At 44.0% G+C, this 20660-nt stretch overlaps 1 protein-coding gene across 1 annotated transcript in view; it reads left to right on the forward strand.

Moving 5' to 3' along the window:
* The first annotated feature begins 2984 nt into the window (after positions 1 to 2984).
* Positions 2985 to 20660, forward strand: part of kidins220b (kinase D-interacting substrate 220b) — a 45320-nt gene continuing 27644 nt past the window's right edge. The window contains exons 1-19 of the mRNA XM_084149117.1: positions 2985 to 3146; positions 7000 to 7164; positions 8882 to 8980; positions 9173 to 9271; positions 9530 to 9628; positions 10453 to 10554; positions 10691 to 10789; positions 11561 to 11758; positions 11883 to 11981; positions 15403 to 15501; positions 15615 to 15713; positions 15887 to 16064; positions 16328 to 16492; positions 16930 to 17109; positions 17765 to 17930; positions 18459 to 18610; positions 18958 to 19061; positions 19209 to 19394; positions 19543 to 19683. Of these exons, the coding sequence (XP_084005243.1) occupies positions 7033 to 7164; positions 8882 to 8980; positions 9173 to 9271; positions 9530 to 9628; positions 10453 to 10554; positions 10691 to 10789; positions 11561 to 11758; positions 11883 to 11981; positions 15403 to 15501; positions 15615 to 15713; positions 15887 to 16064; positions 16328 to 16492; positions 16930 to 17109; positions 17765 to 17930; positions 18459 to 18610; positions 18958 to 19061; positions 19209 to 19394; positions 19543 to 19683 (2397 nt within the window). The 5' untranslated portion in view covers positions 2985 to 3146; positions 7000 to 7032. The remainder of the gene's footprint in view (positions 3147 to 6999; positions 7165 to 8881; positions 8981 to 9172; positions 9272 to 9529; positions 9629 to 10452; positions 10555 to 10690; positions 10790 to 11560; positions 11759 to 11882; positions 11982 to 15402; positions 15502 to 15614; positions 15714 to 15886; positions 16065 to 16327; positions 16493 to 16929; positions 17110 to 17764; positions 17931 to 18458; positions 18611 to 18957; positions 19062 to 19208; positions 19395 to 19542; positions 19684 to 20660) is intronic.

The following is a 20660-nucleotide window of genomic DNA, read 5'->3' on the forward strand; positions in this document are numbered from 1 at the left end:
AGCGCTCCAACGAGAGAGCTCATAATGTCATCCGCTGTTGTAGTATCCGTCATAGGTACCAACCCAAGGAACTCCTCGGTGACTGTCAAAGTCGCATCAACACCACGAATGAATATGGCCAGTTGAGCAACATCTGTAATATCAGTGCTCTCATCAATTGCAACCGAAAATGCAACAAATGACTTGACTTTGTGATTCATTTGGCTCTCCAAGTCTGCCGAGAGATCTGAAATTCTATCTGCGACAGTGTTTCTCGTTAGGCTAATGTTGGCAAAGGCCTGTCGCTTTTCAGGGCACATGATTTCTGCAGCCTTTAGCATGCATGTTTTCACGAACTCACCCTCAGAAAATGGCTTGGATCCTAACGCTATCTCATTAGCAATAACGTAGCTAGCTTTCACCGCTGCATCACTGACCTCTCGGCTACGGGTAAAAACAGACTGCTGTTTCTTCAGACCCACTAACAATTCATTTATCTTCTCTATTCTCAGTTGTCCTCGCAAATGGTTGTATTTTTCACCATGATGAGTCTCATAGTGGCGCCGAATATTATATTCCTTGAGCACTGAAACTTGCTGATTACACACCAAGCACACAGATTTCCCATTCACTTCTGTGAATAAATATGAATCAGTCCATTTTTCTTGGAAAACTCTGCACTCTGTGTCAACTTTTCTCCTTTTTGACAAAGACATTTTGGTAATGTGGGTAATTTTGACAACGAGCTTAATAACGATAAGGCAAGATCGGCAGATGGCGCATTCTGGGCGCGTTGCTGTCACGTGCTGTTTATTTCAGGATCTCTCGTTATTTCAGTGCGAACTCTGCTGGACAAATTTGGAATATCTGTTCCTTTAAAAAAAAAAGTGGACGTCGTCTCGCGGGCCGGATTGAACCATCTGGCGGGCCGGTTCTGGCCCGCGGGCCGTATGATTGACATCCTGATTTAGGTCATAAAAGTGAGCTACCAAATTAAGTGGGGCCTGGCTATTTGTGGTTGTTGTTTTTCATATTGGGTTTTTCAAATAAAAAACAACACACCTAGTATGATGGTTATAAAGGGTTGTTATGTTAAAATTAGGGGGTAAAAATAAGGAATGGCAATTGGATGATAAATTACCAATATTACCTAAGTGATTGTTTAGGTAGGTGGTAATATTGACACATGGGCAAAACATGTGTCAAAAGGGGGATGGTAGGAGATGGTAGGATTAAATAATAAATATATACGAAGGAGAGGACAAAATACTTAAAACATTTTTTGTAGATACAGTCTAGAAAGAGAATGCAGTCAGAAATAGAAATTGAGAGCTGAACACATGTGAAGATAGTTTATTAACCACACCCGTATGTCAGAGGTTTTGTGCCCCACAGGTGAACTAAAGGAGAAGGTGACCCACTCTACCTAACCAGGTGACTGGTGAGCATCCAGTCCCTAAAGAAGAAAAACTGGAAGCAGGCCTGTTGGGAAGGGCCCTATCAGGTTATATTGGTCACTGCCTTTGCCATTAGAATAGCAGAAAGAGCAACCTGGGTCCACGTTACCCACTGCAAAAAGGTAAGAACACATGCAGAGTTAGAGAGAAGAACTGGACCAATAGGGTCTGGGGATCACCTCTGTTAACGAAGATCTCCTACCCCGACCTATCATCACTGTAGTGTGTTCTCAGGGTGTAAGTATGGGGTGGTACCAAGCAGAAAGACTGAGGACAGGAGAGGGTTGGCGGTTTTTGGGAATATGGATAACTTGAGTTGCATCATAGTCTCTGCCATGGTCTTGATATGTCAAGATCCACCACCAATTGTGCTATGCCCTTACCATTGTTAAGAAGTAAAAGAGAAGAGAAGCGACCCGACATACTGACCGTCAAAGACAAGTGGCCTACAAAATGGGAGTCAGAGAAGGGCAGACTGTCAGATTCAAAATAAGGGTTAGGGACGTAGCCAATGGGTGGGGTACATGTCAATAAGCAAATTGGGATTATAAAATCCCATTATATTCGTGTTTGGCCCCCAAGGGGATGGGACCAGCCTGTGCGCCATCGATAGGTTGGGTAAGTTTAAACCACACCCAGCCTCTACTCTGACAGGCCCAGCAGGGAGCGGGAACTATCTCTGTCAGAGTATTTAAAGAAGAATTTATAACAAAAGCTCAGTTCTCTGACTGCCCTGCGTGGTTTTTCAGTGGGCCCGTATATACGAACATCATATTTACCATTCAAGTGTTTGCATTAATTAAAATACTAGTCTATTTTAGAAGACGTGTATTGACCTCTTTTTGTTCCTATACCAGATTTGAATTGACGCAACTTAACAAAATTGTGATCTCGACATAACAAGGGACATTTAAATTGTATTCATATGCCCTCTCTGAACTGGATTTCCGTAGATTCTAGAATATTTGCATGAAAATCTGTCGCCAATTGGATGGAAACCTAGCCATAGTCAGTGTAGATTATCAGAAGCTATTGAATATTTCTGCCAGGTGCATAAACCTATACACTGCCTTCAGAGACCATTGATTAATGCTGCCATCTAGCGGATACCTAGGCTAACTGCTACCCAGGCTATAGCAGCATTACAGCTCAGCACATGCCCTTTACTCTCCACATAAAATGTTGGACTTCGACCCAACATAAAATAATAACCATTAATTAGTCAGCCTGGTAAAACGTGTTATTTTCCTCCCAACAAAACGGCAGCTCCTTTGTAAATTAGGATCGAGAATGAATGTGAAACCAAAAAAGGGAATTTATGAGACCAATAACTTGAAATGTGTAACACATCCACAGCACAAATAAAAAGCTTTGACATAATATTAAATATTTCCTAGTCAGGTAATAAAATATGATAATTCTTGACGTTGCAGTTTAAGTAAATGGCTAATTCAGTTTGTACAGTAGCGACCCCGCACCTCCCCAGCATTTTCTTCTCATAGCTCCCATACGTCACAGTTTGTAGGCGGGGACGATGAGTTGACGAACAGTGAGGAAACCACACTGACGTGCTGAATTTTTCTGGTCCACTAAAATGGCTGTTGTCGAGGATGGGGAATAAATAGCCTGTGAGCCTTTACACGCATATAAATCGAGGATTGAGACGACTACACCGAAGTGTGGAACATTTATATTCGTTTTTATCCAGAGGTATGTGACTGAGAATCTCAATTTCTCACATATGAGCATCAAAATGCGTCTTCCTTTGATCGATGCCGTTTGATTGACAGCTCGAGCCGGTCAGAATGTTCTCTTGTCTGAGATCTGGCCGTCTAGCAAATGTCATATTCGCTATCAAATAAATGTTATCAACTAATTATGGTCATTGATATTTATTCAAAATACAGCAATCAATAATGGTCGCAGTCAGGAACGAAAAGCTAGCTATTTATTTTCTTTCAGAAGATGTGATATCTCGCGCTCTAAGCTACCATTCGATGGTTTAGGTAGCTAACATTCGATAGGTATAAATAGCTAGCTGCTAGATACGGTAGATCTAAATGTTGTTGGATATTGAAATTAGCTAGCCACTATTGGTCGATCGAACGAGTCATTTTTTATACATCCTGATGATGATGATGATGATGAGTTTAGTAGCCTGATGAATCGTATCAAAACAACAAGTGGTGTCACACATAGTATGCACATAAACTATGCATAATTTTGACGTAAATCTCTCATTTCAAAACGTTGCATTATTATTTTAAGTTATTTTGAGGTACCAACCAAGCTTATATGTAATTTCTCTATGTTTACTTTGCAGTACTTTTGCTTTCTGACAGAGAAGCACAAAACATAAATAGATAGAGCCTAGTCTCAACATACAGAGACACTGCATTAGTTTCAACATTCAATATTCATATTTATAGCCTGGCTGCGTTCACACAGGCAACCCAATTCTGATCTTTTTTCGACTAATTGGTCATTTGACCAATCACATCAGATCTTTTAACATCAGATTTTTTTATGAGCTGAACTGATTGGTCAAAAAAACAATAAAGTGAAAACCATTTCACCTGTATTTTATATTAAAGGTCAACAGTGTTTTTTTTTTTATCCATAGAGTGATCAGGGGTATGCAACTATATTTTTACTTCACATAAAATACATTCGGCAGAAAATAGCTTAATTTTCATCAGATGACATCATAAGTGCAACGCAAATTGGCTAGCAGCCACACAAGTAAATTAGCTTTCAATGAAAAAGCAAGGTCTTTTTTTTAATCATAGAAAGATTGTAGGCAGCTACATTTCCTAATGGTTTAAGTTAATCATCCATTTTACCAGAGAAAAGTAGCTACCCATCAGTCAGAGGGCTCTGCTGATAGAATACCCGTTCATGTTCTCATCCAAGTTGAGAAGTGAAGCAAGATATTTCTTATGCATTTAATCTTTTTTTTTGCTCGAAAAAAAGCTGAATTCTGCGTTAACGTAAACCCTGATCCTCTGCATACCACTGATACTGTACTATGTCTTACATATTCCATCTAGGGCTATAGGCTATTCGTTGTATACCACAGATAGACAGGAAGGTCTTAACGGTTCAAACCATCCTCACAGCTAGGCCTACATCAGAGTATTGAAGTTACCAACTGCTGATGTAATAAGGGCTTTATAAAATACATTTAATTGATTTATATTATAGTCTCTAGGTCAGTGGTGCTGCTGGCCTATATTGGGCCTGGTTGCTCCACTGTTCCATGACCTCTGAGCATGTGCCAGAGAGGCTGGGTGGTACCTCATCCTCATACATAATTCAATATCAGCAGCCACAGCCAGGGAGAATAGCCTAGTCAATAGGTCTTGCCGGTGTATGTGGAGGCAAAAGCTACAGAGTGAAATGACAGTAGCAAAAAACAACCCACATAGAGAACAGTAGGCCTATTTTTCCCATAGGTAAGATTGCACGGTTGTAAAAGTGTAATAATTGCGCCTTGTCCTCTGTCTGTTTGCGACAGCCGACAGGTTAATGGTATTGGCAGCAGTGCAGCACACGGTGATGTGTTTCGATGTTTTGCTGGCTGCCTTGCCTCCATTTTGTTGCTGCTTCCAGCTGTTGTGTTACTGTTGCTGCAACAGGCAGTGGGTGTTGTGTGGTGGAATGCTGGAAGGTGTGTGCTGTGCTCTCTCTTTGGTGATTGAAGGAATGCTTTTTTACTGGCTGTCAGCCTGCCAGCAGGGCCAGGCTGGTTAAGCTAGTCATTGTTTCATGTCATACAGAATGGGTTTGTTTTTGAGCCTTGATTAAGTGCGTCCTGCCACGCGTGTTAAGGTTACACTGTAGGCTTGGCTGGCAAAATTTTCTGTATTTGCCTCTATTGTGTTGGATAGGAATATAGTTACTGTAATAAAACTGACCAGTTTTATGGAGAGATTACATTATGGATAGGGCTGGCACAATTACCGAATAACCATGTAACGACGGTTATGGACAAGACCATCATGAAAATAAAATAACCTTAAAAGAATAATAATAATACTGACCGAAGATGGGACGGCTTGGCATTAATGCGGTTGAGTCGGTTTCTGCGGTAACATGGACTCTTAACAACATGAAATGTTGTTGCTCCTTGCTGAAACAAGCAAGGTGTTGTAGCTATGGCAGCACATGCAGTCAGGGGTTTTGTCTGGATGGGATACAGCTAATGTCAAAATTGACTTTTCGTAGCAGGTTAGGATAATTAACGTTGTAGGTTAGGAGAATTAGGTCAAGGTTAGGAGAAGGGTTAGGGTTAGCTAAAATGCAAACATTTGATATAAGCTGTACCCATCTAGACATGACTGCAGTCAGGAGCGGAGGAGAGGTGACCGCTATTCGAACGGTTATTACGGAGACCGCGGTCATTTGGCTGGACAATTACCGTCATCCAGAATTCGATGACCATCACAGCCCTAATTATGGATGATGATTAATACAACTTGTGTTAATGGTTAGGCCAGGAAAATAAATCACTTAGGCCTGCTGCCTACCTAGCCTATAATCTTCCCCAAAGAGCCTGTCAATAGGGTAGGTAAGTTGTGGACATTGGTTTTCATTGATATATTTTTGGGTTGTAATATTTTCTATTCCATTGGTGTGTTACCAGTGAATGTCTAGTATGACATGCTACTATATATATATATGTATTTGTTTCTATGCCAAAAACGAATGGATAATAACATTGTAATAACACGTTATACAGCCTAGCACTAATAACAGCACATGCTTTGAGAAGACTAAAAACCAAATTAGACTAGCTGCCATTTTGTGTGCCGCTAAAATAGGAAGAAGACTGTGTGCATTGCCAAGCAGAGGCTATTCTCTGAGTGAGAAAATAAATGCATGGCAGATGATGATAGCAGCCAGGAGAACTTGAATAAACCAAGTAAACATCTCTTTCAACTCTTCCTGCTGTGACTGCCTGGGTAAAAATCCTGTCACCAAAGTAGTGAGTGAGTGGCCTTGATTCTCTGAGTGTGAAATTGCTTGCATCTGTCAGGAGATAGCTAGGCCTAGGCCTGGGCCAGGTAGCACTGGAGTGAGTTGACCCACTGGCTGGCTGCCAGGGTCAAATAACAAGGCTATGTGCTCTGTTACATCTCCATCTCACACAGTCACCACCCACCATAGAATTATAATGAATAGAATGGAGCTCCCCATGGTCAGCGGTTCCAAGCACGTTCTATTCATTCTGTTTCTATGGTCACCACCCACTCACTGTTTCACACTGCTTTTTATATAAAACTGTAGATATAGGCTAGCCTTTTATAAATGAAAGGTAGCCTATAACAAGTGAGGGGAAAAGCATGTGCGGTGCTGTTATTGGAGCTAGGCTATCTATTGTGTTTATTACATTTTTGTTAGCTTCCCATGACTAGTATCCTGTCTTTCTCCCACACAACTAGAATGAGTAGAACGGGGGTTCCCATCCAAGTCAATTATGCCATAATGGGTGGTTTGGCAGCCATTTTGTGTGTACGCATTGGAGTGAAGCATTCTATTTCTATGATCTCTCACCATGCAGGTGCAGTGGTGGTGAGGAGAAGTAGCTGCAGCCATGGACACCACCACCTCCATCAAGATGACCACTCTGGCAATCCAGAACCTCTTCAGCTACGTGGAGGAGGAGAACCTGGCAGCACTCAAGGCCCACCTGGACAAGTTCAAGGAGGTGGACGGCAGAAGTGACGTGAGTATCCTCATACTATCTAACAGGCCTACAGGTCTACTAATCTATAAACTCAGCAAAAAAAGAAACGTCCTCTCACTGTCAACTGCGTTTATTTTCAGCATACTTAACATGTGTAAATATTTGTATGAACATAACAAGATTCAACAACTGAGACATAAACTGAACAAGTTCCACAGACTTGTGACTAACAGAAATGGAATAATGTGTCCCTGAACAAAGGGTGGGTCAAAATCTAAAGAAACAGTCAGTATCTGGTGTGGCCACCAGCTGTTTTAAGTACTGCAGTGCATCTCCTCCTCATGGACTGCACCAGATTTGCCAGTTCTTGCTGTTAGATGTTACCCCACTCTTCCACGAAGGCACCTGCAAGTTCCTGGACATTTCTGGGGGGAATGGCCCTAGCCCTCACTCTCCGAACCAACAGGTCCCAGACGTGCTCAATGGGATTGAGATCCGGGCTCTTCGCTGGCCATGGCAGAACACTGACATTCCTGTCTTGCAGGAAATCACGCACAGAACTAGCAGTATGGCTGGTGGCATTGTCATGCTGGAGGGTCATTTAAGGATGAGCCTGCAGGAAGGGTACCACATGAGGGAGGAGGATGTCTTCCCTGTAACGCACAGCATTGAGATTGCCTGCAATGACAATAAGCTCAGTCCGATGATGCTGTGACACACCGCCCCAGACCATGACAGACCCTCCACCTGCAAATCGATCCCGCTCCAGAGTACAGGCCTCGGTGTAACGCTCATTCCTTCGACAATAAACGCGAATCCGACCATCACCCCTTGTGAGACAAAACCGCGACTCGTCAGTGAAGAGCAACTTTTGCCAGTCCTGTCTGGTCCAGCGACGGTGGGTTTGTGCCCATAGGCGACGTTGTTGCCGGTGATGTCTGGTGAGGACCTGCCTTACAACAGGCCTACAAGCCCTCAGTCCAGTCTCTCTCAGCCTATTGTGGACAGTCTGAGCACTGATGGAGGGATTGGGCGTTGCTGGTGTAACTCGGGCAGTTGTTATTGCCATCCTGTACCTGTCCCGCAGATGTGACGTTCGGATGTACCGATCCTGTGCAGGTGTTGTTACACGTGGTCTGCCACTGCGAGGACGATCAGCTGTCCGTCCTGTCTCCCTGTAGCGCTGTCTTAGGCGTCTCACAGTACGGACATTGCAATTTATTGCCCTGGCCACATCATGCCTCCTTGCAGCATGCCTAAGGCACATTCACACAGATGAGCAGGGACCCTGGGCATCTTTCTTTTGGTGTTTTTCAGAGTCAATAGAAAGGCCTCTTTCTACTGTTAGTGTCTTAACGACCGTTCCACAGGTGCATGTTCATTCATTGTTATTGGTTCATTGAACAAGCATGGGAAACAGTGTTTAAACCCTTTACAATGAAGATCTGTGAAGTTATTTGGATTTTTACTAATTATCTTTGAAAGACACGGTCCTGAAAAAGGGATGTTTATTTTTTTTGCTGAGTTTAGGCTGTGTCCTAAATGGCACCCTACCACCTTATAGTGTGCTACTTTTGACCAGAGCTCTATGGGTCCTGCTCAAAAGTAGTGCCCTATATACAGAATAGGGTGGCAGTTGGGAAACACAGTCTAAAAAGGTAGAGTCTAATGAAGATTTGGTCTATTACTGTATAAAGAAAGAGAATTCATTGTGTTAGGTCTTTCTAATTGCTTGCCTTTGTCCCCTCCCTACCAGAATGGGCAGACGCCCTTGATGCTGGCTTCAGAGCAGGGCAGTATTGAGATTGTACAGGAGCTCATCAGGAGAGGAGCCAATGTTAACCTGGACGATGTGGTGAGTAGGAGAGCACATACACACGTTCATTTCAAGGCCGACACGAATACCTTCAGTTCAGTATTACAATCATTGGGAATGTGCCAATCATTGTGAACTCTGCCTGAGGTCTCCATGGTAACGGTAGTCACGGTCGTCTCCCTGTTTCCATGGTGACCGGTATAACGTGATGTGGTATTCTCCTTCCCTCAGGACTGCTGGTCTGCCCTGATCTGTGCTGCTAAGGAGGGCCATGTAGATGTGGTGAAGGAGCTGCTAGACAGCAGTGCTTACATAGAACACAGAGACATGGTGAGACGCTCAATCAGTTCAACTGGCCACAATCAGTAATAACTGTAATGTGTTGGTGATTGTATGAACTTGTATGCTTGTTCAGTCCGCTTCAGTTAGTACTTTCAATGAAAACACAGAACTATTCAATGTACAGGCTTTCCAATTGTACAGGCTAGGTTTGTAATGTTTTTGCATGCAAAGCCCTAAAGGTACTGTAATGTGTGCAGGATAATGTTTTTGTACAGTAATTGAGGTTGTGTGTTTGGTGTTCTGCAGGGAGGCTGGACGGCCCTGATGTGGACTGCCTACAAGGGCCGTGTGGAGGTAACCAAGGTTCTCCTTGACCAAGGAGCCAACCCCAACACTACTGGACAGGTGAGCAGTCATCATGACCCGTCTCAGACATTTTACATTTGAGTCATTTAGCAGATGCTCTTCTCCAGAGCAACTTACTGTTAGTGGTCCCGTGTGGCTCAGTTGGTAGAGTATGACGCTTGCTGCGGGTTCGATTCCCACGGGGGACCTGTATGAAAATGTATGCACAAACTACTGTCTGCTTAAAATGACTAAAATGTAAAATGCATTCATCTTAAGATAGCTAGGTGAGACAATCACAGTCGTAGTAACTACATTTTTCCTCAATAAAGAATATAAATCATACCAAATAACACAACAGTAACAAAAGGCACTGGAGGTGGTGGAGCCCAGGAGGCAGGCGTCCATATTGTTTCCCGCAACTTCCAACGTATCAGACTCCATTACCCCCATGCTCCTGGAAACAACCACACCTAGGGACTGCATTCCCTCCTGTGGGCGGCCTTTAATTCATGGCTACTCCCAATGTATTATACACATATCTCTCTCTCTCTCTCTCTCTCTCTCTCTCTCTCTCTCTCTCTCTCTCTCTCTCTCTCTCTCTCTCTCTCTCTCTCTCTCCGTTTCTCTCTCTGTCTCTCTCTCTCTCTCTCTCTCTCTCTCTCTCTCTCTCTCTCTCTCTCTCTGTCTCTCTCTCTCTCTCTCTTTCTGTCTCTCTCTCTCTCTCTCTCTCTCTCTCTCTCTCTCTCTCTCTCTCTGTCTCTCTCTCTCTCTGTCTCACTCTCTCTCTCTGTCTCTCTCTCTCTCTCTCTCTCTCTCTCTCTCTCTCTCTCTCTCTCTCTCTCTCTCTCTCTCTCTCTCTCTCTCTCTCTCTCTGCCATCAGCAATACAGTGTTTACCCCATCATCTGGGCAGCAGGCAGAGGTCATGCTGAAATCGTCCAGGTCCTGCTGGAGAATGGAGCCAAGGTCAACTGCTCTGACAAGGTGAGACAACAGATTGGGCAGCATGGCTGGGCAATGCCAGCCTTTGGGTTAGTGGTGCCCCAGTTTGGCCAGAAATAGTGACCTGTGCCAGTATGGATAACCCTGTGATAACCGTGTGTGTCTTTCCCTCTCTCAGTACGGCACTACCCCTCTGATCTGGGCAGCCAGGAAGGGCCATTTTGACTGTGTGATGCACCTGCTGGAGAACGGAGCCGATGTCGACCAGGAGGGGGCGGTATGTCTGCAGTCTACACCATAGAAATAGAATAACATTCTAATGAACAGACATTCTAATACATACCGGTATTCTAGTTCTGCGGTCTACACCTCTCACTGTTCATCTGTTTATTTTTTTCGGGATATCCAATTGGTAGTTACGGTCTTGTCCCATCACTGCAACTTCCATACGGACTCGGGAGAGGCGAAGGTCAAGAGCCATGCGTCCTCCGAAACACGACCCCGCCAAGCCGCACTGCTTCTTGACACACTGCTCGCTTAACCCGGAAGCCAGCCGCACCAATGTGTCGGAGGAAACACCGTACAACTGGCGACCGTGTCAGTGTGCATGCGCCCGGCCCGCCACAGGAGTCGCTAGAGCGCGATGGGACATGGACATCCCGGCCGGCCAAACCCTCCCCTAACCCGGATGACGATGGGCCAATTGTGCGTCGCCTCATGGGTCTCCCGGTCACAGCCGGCTGCGACACAGCCTGGGATTGAACCCGGATCTGTAGTGATGCCTCAAGCACTGCAGTGCCTTAGACCGCTGCACCACTCGGGAGGCCCTATCATCTGTTTAAAGTCAGAGAGAAAGGCTTTGTACATCAAGCGTAGTTATTTGGATTTAATATCATCACACAGCTCTCTCTACGCCTCTCCTCATTCTTTCCTGTCTTTCTCTCTGTCTCTCCTTTCTCCCTTTGTTCTGTTTCTCTCCCTCCCTCCCTGCATATCTCCTCTCCCTCCTTCCTTCCCTCCCTCCCTCTCTCCGTCCCACCCCCTGTAGAACTCGATGACAGCTCTGATCGTGGCAGTGAAGGGAGGTTTCACTGAGGTGGTGAAGGAGCTTCTGAAGAGGAACCCTAACGTGAACATGACGGACAAGGATGGCAACACAGCCCTGATGATCGCTGCCAAGGAGGGCTACACTGAGATAGTACAGGACCTGCTGGACGCTGGCACCTACGTCAACATACCAGACAGGGTGGGCAAAGGAGCACACACACAGACACATACTTTGTATTATAGGTGCTGTATTGAGATGTGGATGTAATGTATATGCTGTATGCTGACCTATGACCTATTGTGTGTGTGTGTTTGTTTTGCAGAGTGGAGACACAGTGCTTATCGGAGCAGTGAGAGGAGGCCATGTGGAGATAGTGAAGGCTCTGCTGCACAAATACGCTGACATCGACATCAGAGGACAGGTAAGGAGTCTGACACCTGGCTACTTCAGATCAGACACATACCGTGCATCCCAAATTGAACTCTATACCCTATATCAGGGGTTCTTAAACTTATTCAGCCTGGGTCCCAAATTAGAAATTCTGTGTTTTCCTGGTACCCAAGCTTATGAAAACATGTGACTATACGTACATATTGGTACATTTCATTGCGCTTATGCCTCAAATAAATGCAATATAGACAAAAACAAATAAAAATATAATAAATAGCTATTCATGTTTATTTCCCCCCATTAAAAACACTCTTACATATCTGTCTCGATTGGAACTGTTGCTGTTAAAATACAAGAAATCATTATAATTCTGAACTGGAATAAACTGATTGATCACATCATACAGTAGACCAGAAAACACACACACAAACACACACACGCACACACACAAACACACACAGTCCTAATGAGAGGTGTGTGGCTGGTTGAAGTTTTCAACAAGCAGGTCTATTCTGGGCTCAGTTTTTGACAGTGCAACCCAGAGGTTATGCTCAGCATTGAGTCTGTTTCTGTACTTGTTTTTTAAATATGCCAGAGTTGAGTACCCTGACTTGCATAGGTATGTGGTGCCAAGCTGGATCAGAATATCTACTGCTTTCTCATTCAGGCAGGAGACCGCTTCCTGCTGTAGATGAGCAACCCAGAACTGTGTGAGTGTGTTTGCCTCAAAAAGCATCTTGCTTCAATCAGTTTATTCCAGTTCAGTTTTAACAGCAACAGTTCCAACCTAGACTTGTTTTCAACAGTCATTTCTACAGTAAGATGTACGGTAGACCTGATAATTTATCATCTGTACTGTTACTTAGGGTTGCACTATCAGTAGCTAGCTACCTTGCTTTGGCTAACGTTAACGTTAGCTAGCTAGCTATTAGCTGTGTACAAGGGGATTGTTTGAAAGAGAAACTCACATCGACTACTATCAGAGATAATAATCATCACCTGTTATAAAATGACAACATTGCCTTGCTAGCTGACTTACTCTTCCAATGTCGAAACACTGTTTCCTGAAGCATTCTGCCCTGTTCTGAAGGAACTCCCTGGGTTGTTAGGTTAGGACGTGTCGTTTTAATGTGTTCGTTTTGAGCGACTCATTACTAAGCACTTCCCCGCACAAAACACATTGTGGGCGCTCCTCGTTATTTCTCAAAGTTTGTGTGAAACCAAGAGAGAGAAACTCATTGCTGTATTTGCGTTTCATGACGATTGAGCTTAGTCAGAAGTTGTGGCTAGCTTGAGTCCATTCGATGACAGTGGTGAGTGATGGCGAGTGGGAATGACAAGTTAGTGGCTGACAGCACATCATCTTGTGCTGAATGACAGCGCTGCAGCATGTGGGTCACGGAGTGATTGTCAAGAAAACTGCAGAGAAAAGACCCGGTAAACCACGAAGCATACGCACATCTCCCTCCCACTTGCGCTGCTGCCAAACTGACCAGACACCGCTGCAAAGCAGAAAGCGCACTGAACAGAGAGCACAGTTGCAGTATAAAAAAATTATTATACAGTGGGGAAAAAAAGTATTTAGTCAGCCACCAATTGTGCAAGTTCTCCCACTTAAAAAGATGAGAGAGGCCTGTAATTTTCATCATAGGTACACCTCAACTATGACAGACAAATTGAGAAAAAAAATCCTGAAAATCACATTGTAGGATTTTTAATGAATTTATTTGCAAATTATGGTGGAAAATAAGTATTTGGTCAATAACAAAAGTTTCTCAATACTTTGTTATATACCCTTTGTTGGCAATGACACAGGTCAAACGTTTTCTGTAAGTCTTCACAAGGTTTTCACACACTGTTGCTGGTATGTTGGCCCATTCCTCCATGCAGATCTCCTCTAGAGCAGTGATGTTTTGGGGCTGTCGCTGGGCAACACAGACTTTCAACTCCCTCCAAAGATTTTCTATGGGGTTGAGATCTGGAGACTGGCTAGGCCACTCCATGACCTTGAAATGCTTCTTACGAAGCCACTCCTTCGTTGCCCGGGCAGTGTGTTTGGGATCATTGTCATGCTGAAAGATCCAGCCACGTTTCATTTTTTAAACATTTTTAGTCATTTAGCAGACGCTCTTATCCAGATGGAAGGAGGTTTTCACTCAAAATCTCACGATACATGGTCCCATTCATTCTTTCCTTTACACGGATCAGTCGTCCTGGTCCCTTTGCAGAAAAACAGCCCCAAAGCATGATGTTTCCACCCCCATGCTTCACAGTAGGTATGGTGTTCTTTGGATGCAACTCAGCATTCTTTGTCCTCCAAACACGACGAGTTAAGTTTTTACCAAAAAGTTATATTTTGGTTTCATCTGACCATATGACATTCTCCCAATCCTCTTCTGGATCATCCAAATGCACTCTAGCAAACTTCAGACGGGCCTGGACATGTACTGGCTTAAGCAGGGGACACGTCTGGCACTGCAGGATTTGAGTCCCTGGCGGCGTAGTGTGTTACTGATGGTAGGCTTTGTTACTTTGGTCCCAGCTCTCTGCAGGTCATTCACTAGGTCCCCCCGTATGGTCTGGGATTTTAGCTCACCGTTCTTGTGATCATTTTGACCCCACGGGGTGAGATCTTGCGTGGAGCCCCAGATCGAGGGAGATTATCAGTGGTCTTGTATGTCTTCCATTTCCTAATAATTGCTCCCACAGTTGATTTCTTCAAACCAAGCTGCTTACCTATTGCAGATTCAGTCTTCCCAGCCTGGTGCAGGTCTACAATTTTGTTTCTGGTGTCCTTTGACAGCTCTTTGGTCTTGGCCATAGTGGAGTTTGGAGTGTGACTGTTTGAGGTTGTGGACAGGTGTCTTTTATACTGATAACAAGTTCAAACAGGTGCCATTAATACAGGTAACGAGTGGAGGACAGAGGAGCCTCTTACAGAAGAAGTTACAGGTCTGTGAGAGCCAGACATCGTGCTTGTTTGTAGGTGACCAAATACTTATTTTCCACCATCATTTGCAAATAAATTCATTAAAAATCCTACAATGTGATTTTCAGGATTTTTTTTTCTCAATTTGTCTGTCATAGTTGAGTTGTACCTATGATGAAAATTACAGGCCTCTCTCATCTTTTTAAGTGGGAGAACGTGCACAATTGGTGGCTGACTAAATACTTTTTTCCCCCACTGTACATTTACTCTGACACGTCTCAACCCACCATTAACAGGTCCGCGACCCAAACCCATACTTAAAGAAAGGCTGCCCTATATAGTGGACTACTGTTGACCAGGGCCCATAGGGGATCTGGTCAACAGTAGTGCACTATTTAGGGGATAGGGTGCCATTTGGGACGGCGACATACAGCACTACATTATAGAAGAAAGTACATGATAGAAGAAAGTACATGCAATTCACCTCAACTGCCTTACAACAATACATTTTGACCTCTTGCAGGATAACAAGACAGCCCTGTACTGGGCCGTGGAGAAAGGCAATGCCACCATGGTGAGAGATATCCTCCAGTGCAACCCAGACACAGAGACCTGCACCAAGGTAAGAGGCAACAACAAAAACAATAACCATAACCATATTTCACTATGTGACAACCCAGACACATACACAGCCACCTACTGTAGTCACCATGATCATGTGTTGCCTTGTCTCAGGATTCAGAGAGCCCTCTGATCAAGGCCACTAAGATGAGGAATATTGACATAGTGGAGCTTCTGCTGGACAAAGGAGCCAAGGTGTCAGCTGTGGATAAGGTACAACATATTTTGCCATTTAACCTTTATTAAACCTGGCATCCGAACGACCTGTACAATAATCTATCTATGCCCATTTGTAATGTATAATAAACCATATACATGGCATACAGAACGTAAAAAAGACTCAAGTTATATAGACATAAAGTCTGATCCTACTTGTCTCCCACTAGAGAGGCGACACCCCTCTCCACATCGCCATACGTGGGCGGAGCCGCAGGCTGGCGGAGCTCCTCCTCCGTAACCCTAAAGATGGCCGCCTGCTGTACCGGCCCAACAAGGCCGGCGAGACGCCCTACAATATCGACTGCAGCCACCAGAAGAGCATCCTCACCCAGATCTTTGGAGCCCGTGAGTTTCCTTACTCTCCGGAAGCTCAGTCAGTTACTTTCGGCAGTGAAAATCTAGTAGAATACCATAAGGGACATTACCTGTGTGATGGAGTCGATAAAACTGGGAGTCACATTTTAGCCGCTGTTCTGTTATATAAGGTCTATCTCTGACAATATTACTTATATAAATATTGTAGACTTGTAACTAAATCAACGGTAAATATTGTAGATATTGTAGAGCTTTAAGTAACCTCATTCCATCTGTCTTGTGTCCCATCCAAGGCCACCTGTCCCCTACTGAGTCTGACGGAGACATGCTGGGTTATGACCTGTACAGCAGTGCCTTGGCAGACATCCTCAGTGAGCCCACAATGCAGCCACCCATCTGTGTGGGCTTGTACGCCCAGTGGGGCAGCGGCAAGTCCTTCCTGCTCAAGAAACTGGAGGGTATGGAACTAAAACAGAATTAGAGTATTATTCATAGCAGGGGTTCTCAAAGTGGGGTCTGCGATCTCAAAATATAAATATATACAGTACCAGTCAAAAGTTTGGACACACCTACTCATTCAAGGGTTTTTCTTTATTTTTACTATTTTCTACATTGTAGAATAATAGTGAAGACATCAAAACTATGAAATAACACATATGGAATCATGTAGTAACAAAAAAAAGTGTTAAACGAATCAAAATATATTTTATATTTGAGATTCTTCAAATAGCCACCCTTTGCCTTGATGACAGCTTTGCACACTATTGTAAAATAGTGAAATACTCCTTTAACAATATGTTATACATGTTAATAATAAGATAGCTGTTAATATTAACAAATTATTTTATGAACTCATTCACCCCCTCTTCCTCTCCCCCTTTCTTCCCCTCTCCAGATGAGATGAAGACATTTGCTGGCCAGCAGGTGGAGCCGTTGTTCCAGTTCTCCTGGCTTGTGGTGTTCCTGTCCCTGCTGCTGTGTGGTTCTGTAGCTCTGGTCCTGGGCTTCACTGTCGACCCCACGCTGGCCATTGCCGTCTCCCTGAGCCTGCTGGCCCTGGTCTATGTCTTCTTCAGTGAGACTGTCATTTTGTCCTCCATTTTCTATGTAGTCCAGTAGTCGAGTAGGATTATGTTATTTTCATGTGCCACACTAGAGGGCAGTATTATACCAGTAACAATATCGTAAGACTGGTAACAATGTAGTTAGGATAGCAGGGAGATTAGAAAAAGGATTCATACTTTTTACTGGACTTAATGCTTGAATAAACAGTATATTACAATTTTTACATTTTACATTTTAGTCATTTCGCAGACGCTCTTATCCAGAGCGACTTACAGGTAGTGAGTGCATACATTATTTTATTTTAATTTTTTCATACTGGCCCCCCGTGGGAATCGAACCCACAACCCTGGCGTTGCAAACGCCAACTGAGCTACATCCCTGCCGGCCATTCCCTCCCATACCCTGGACGACGCTGGGCCAATTGTGCGCCGCCCCATATTAACACACATAGCCTATGTACTATACTGACTGGTTTACCAAACACTGTTAATGATCCAGTTAAGAGATCATTCTAACAGTCTGTCTCTCTCTGTACTGACTAGCTTTTCCAAACACTTTCAATGACACAGGAACAGTTTTTAAACTCTGGCTGTCTTCATTTGTCCTGTAGTGGTGGTGGCTGTTAATTATCCAGTTAGGAGATAACTGTTTCCCTCTCTGTGTAGTGGTGGTGTACTTTGGCAGTCGTCGTGAGGGGGAGAACTGGAACTGGGCGTGGGTGATCAGTACCCGTCTGGCACGACACATTGGCTACCTGGAGCTGCTGCTCAAACTGATGTTCGTCAACCCCCCTGACCTGCCCGAACAGACCACCCGCGCCCTGCCAGTCAGGTATAACACACACACACACACACACACACACACACACACACACAGACCACCCGCGCCCTGCCAGTCAGGTATAACACACACACACACACACACACACACACACACACACACACACACACACACACACACACACACACACACACACACACACACACACAGACCACCCGCGCCCTGCCAGTCAGGTATAACACACACACACACACACACACACACACACACACACACACACACACAGACCACCTGTGCTCTGCCCATCTGGTATACACAACCCTCCTCACCCACCCAAAATCACTACCAAACCCCTCTTGGCAAAGCCAGAAATCTACACTACAATCACATGCCGTATTTATCACATCAGTCCTGGATGTAATTAACTTTTTTTTATATCACTTCATTAAATGCCTTGGTTTGTAAAGTATTTACGAATTATTTATGTAGTGCTCATGGAGACTTTATGAATTCCATATAAAGCCTTTCTAAGTTGTAGTTTGTGTCCACTCCTCTCCCTCTACTGTTGTGTCCCTGCAGGTTCCTGTTCACGGACTACAACCGTCTGTCCAGTGTGGGAGGAGAGACCAGCCTGGCAGAGATGATAGCCACCCTGTCTGATGCCTGTGAGAGGGAGTTTGGCTTCATGGCCAGCCGCCTCTTCAGGGTCTTCAAGACGGAGGAATCACATGGTAAGGACAGACTAGTCAGTTCAGTTTACTTTATTGAATCCCCTTGGGCAAATGTGTTTTACTATTGGCACTACTTTGAGTCACTATCAGTCACTACATTTGTAAATACACAAACCAGTTTTCAGTAGGAACTAAGAACAAACGGTTGCAAACGTCCAACAGACAATGAGAATGAATGTTCTTATTGAACAAGCTTAGTTAGTAGCCTACCTCCTGTTTCAAAAATATTTGTATGCCCACTGAATACTTTATGCCTACTGTTTTCTATGTTTCATGATAAATTGATCATAGGCAGCAAAAAGACACATTTCTGTTCTGATAGTCATTAAAAATGGATTGTATTATAGGGAAGAAGAAGTGGAAGAAGACATGCTGCGTTCCCTCCTTCGTCATCTTCGTCTTCATCCTGGGCTGCCTGATCACCGGCATGGCCCTCCTCGCCGTCTTCAAGGTTTCGTTTATTAGTCTTGCTTATTGGTCTTTTAGCATTATTACAGGTTCTGAAACAGATGGGATTAAAAAGTCTGAATTACTTTGCTGCTGTTATGATACAAAACACCAATGTTGAATGAATAAGACAATTTCAAAATGCATAAAGGTGGACGTTGCCAACCAGACGGTGAATGCCGTGCTGATCGCCATGGCCAGTGTGGTGGGCCTGGCGCTGGTGCTCAACTGCCGGACCTGGTGGCAGGTGGCCGACTCGGTGCTCAACTCCCAGAGGAAGAGGCTGCACAGCGCCGCCAACAAGATGCACAAGCTCAAGAGCGAGGGCTTCATGAAGGTAGGGTGCACTGCAAACAGCCACACATGCATGCACACACAAAAACAAACATCCACACATACCTGCTACCTGTCTCATCCCCCCGCCCCCTCTGTCTCTCTATATATATCTCTATATCTCGCTGTACCTCTCTCTCCTCCCTCCTCAGGTGTTAAAGAATGAGGTGGAGCTGATGGCGAGGATGGCTAAGACCATCGATGGCTTCACTCAGAACCAGACGCGTCTTACTGTCATCATAGACGGCCTGGACTCCTGTGAACAGGACAAAGTACTGCAGATGCTGGATACAGTAAGACACACACACACACACACACACAGTCACAGGGTGATAGGGTATACCGTATCACTCTAAACATCTCACCCTTGTGCAACCTTTGAGTTATTTCCGAAAACGATCTGTCCCAAGAGAGCAAACAACACACAGTTATACATCAGTCATAAAGATTCCAGAAGCTGTCAGTAATACAATTGTCTTTAATCTGATCAATTTATTTGAGGAGCAAGGCCATCTGAACTTGCTGCTTCTTGTTTACTAATGAAATCTTTGCTCTAAGGAAATAATGGATCTTCTACACTACCAGTCAAAAGTTTGGACACACCTACTCATTCAAGGGTTTTTCTTTCTTTCTTTTTATTTTTTTACATTGTAGAATAATAGCGAAGACATCAAAACTATGAAATAACACATATGGAATCATGTAGTAACCAAGAAAAAGTGTTAAACAAATCAAAGTATATTTCATATTTGAGATTCTTCAAATAGCCACCCTTTGCCTTGATGACAGCTTTGCACACTCTTGGCATTCTGTCAACCAGCTTCATGAAGTAGTCACCTGGAATGCATTTCAATTAACAGGTGTGCCTTCTTAAAAGTTAATTTGTGGAATTTATTTCCTTCTTAATGCATTTGAGCCAATCAGTTGTGTTGTGACAAGGTACAGGGGTATACAGAAGATAGCCCTATTTGGTAAAATACCAAGTCCATATTATGGCAAGAACAGCTGAAATAAGCAAAGAGAAACAACAGTCCATCATTACTTTAAGACGTGAAGGTCAGTCAATACGGAACATTTCAAGAACTTTTAAAGTTTCTTCAAGTGCAGTCGCAAAAACCATCAAGCGCTATGATGAAACTGGCTCTCATGAGGACCGCCACAGGAATGGAAGACCCAGAGTTACCTCTGCTGCAGAGGATAAGTTCATTAGAGTTACCAGCCTCAGACATTGCAGCCCAAATAAATTATTCACAGAGTTCAAGTAACGGAC

Source organism: Coregonus lavaretus (assembly GCF_964263955.1).
Source record: "Coregonus lavaretus genome assembly, chromosome: 31".
Lineage (NCBI taxonomy): Eukaryota > Metazoa > Chordata > Actinopteri > Salmoniformes > Salmonidae > Coregonus > Coregonus lavaretus.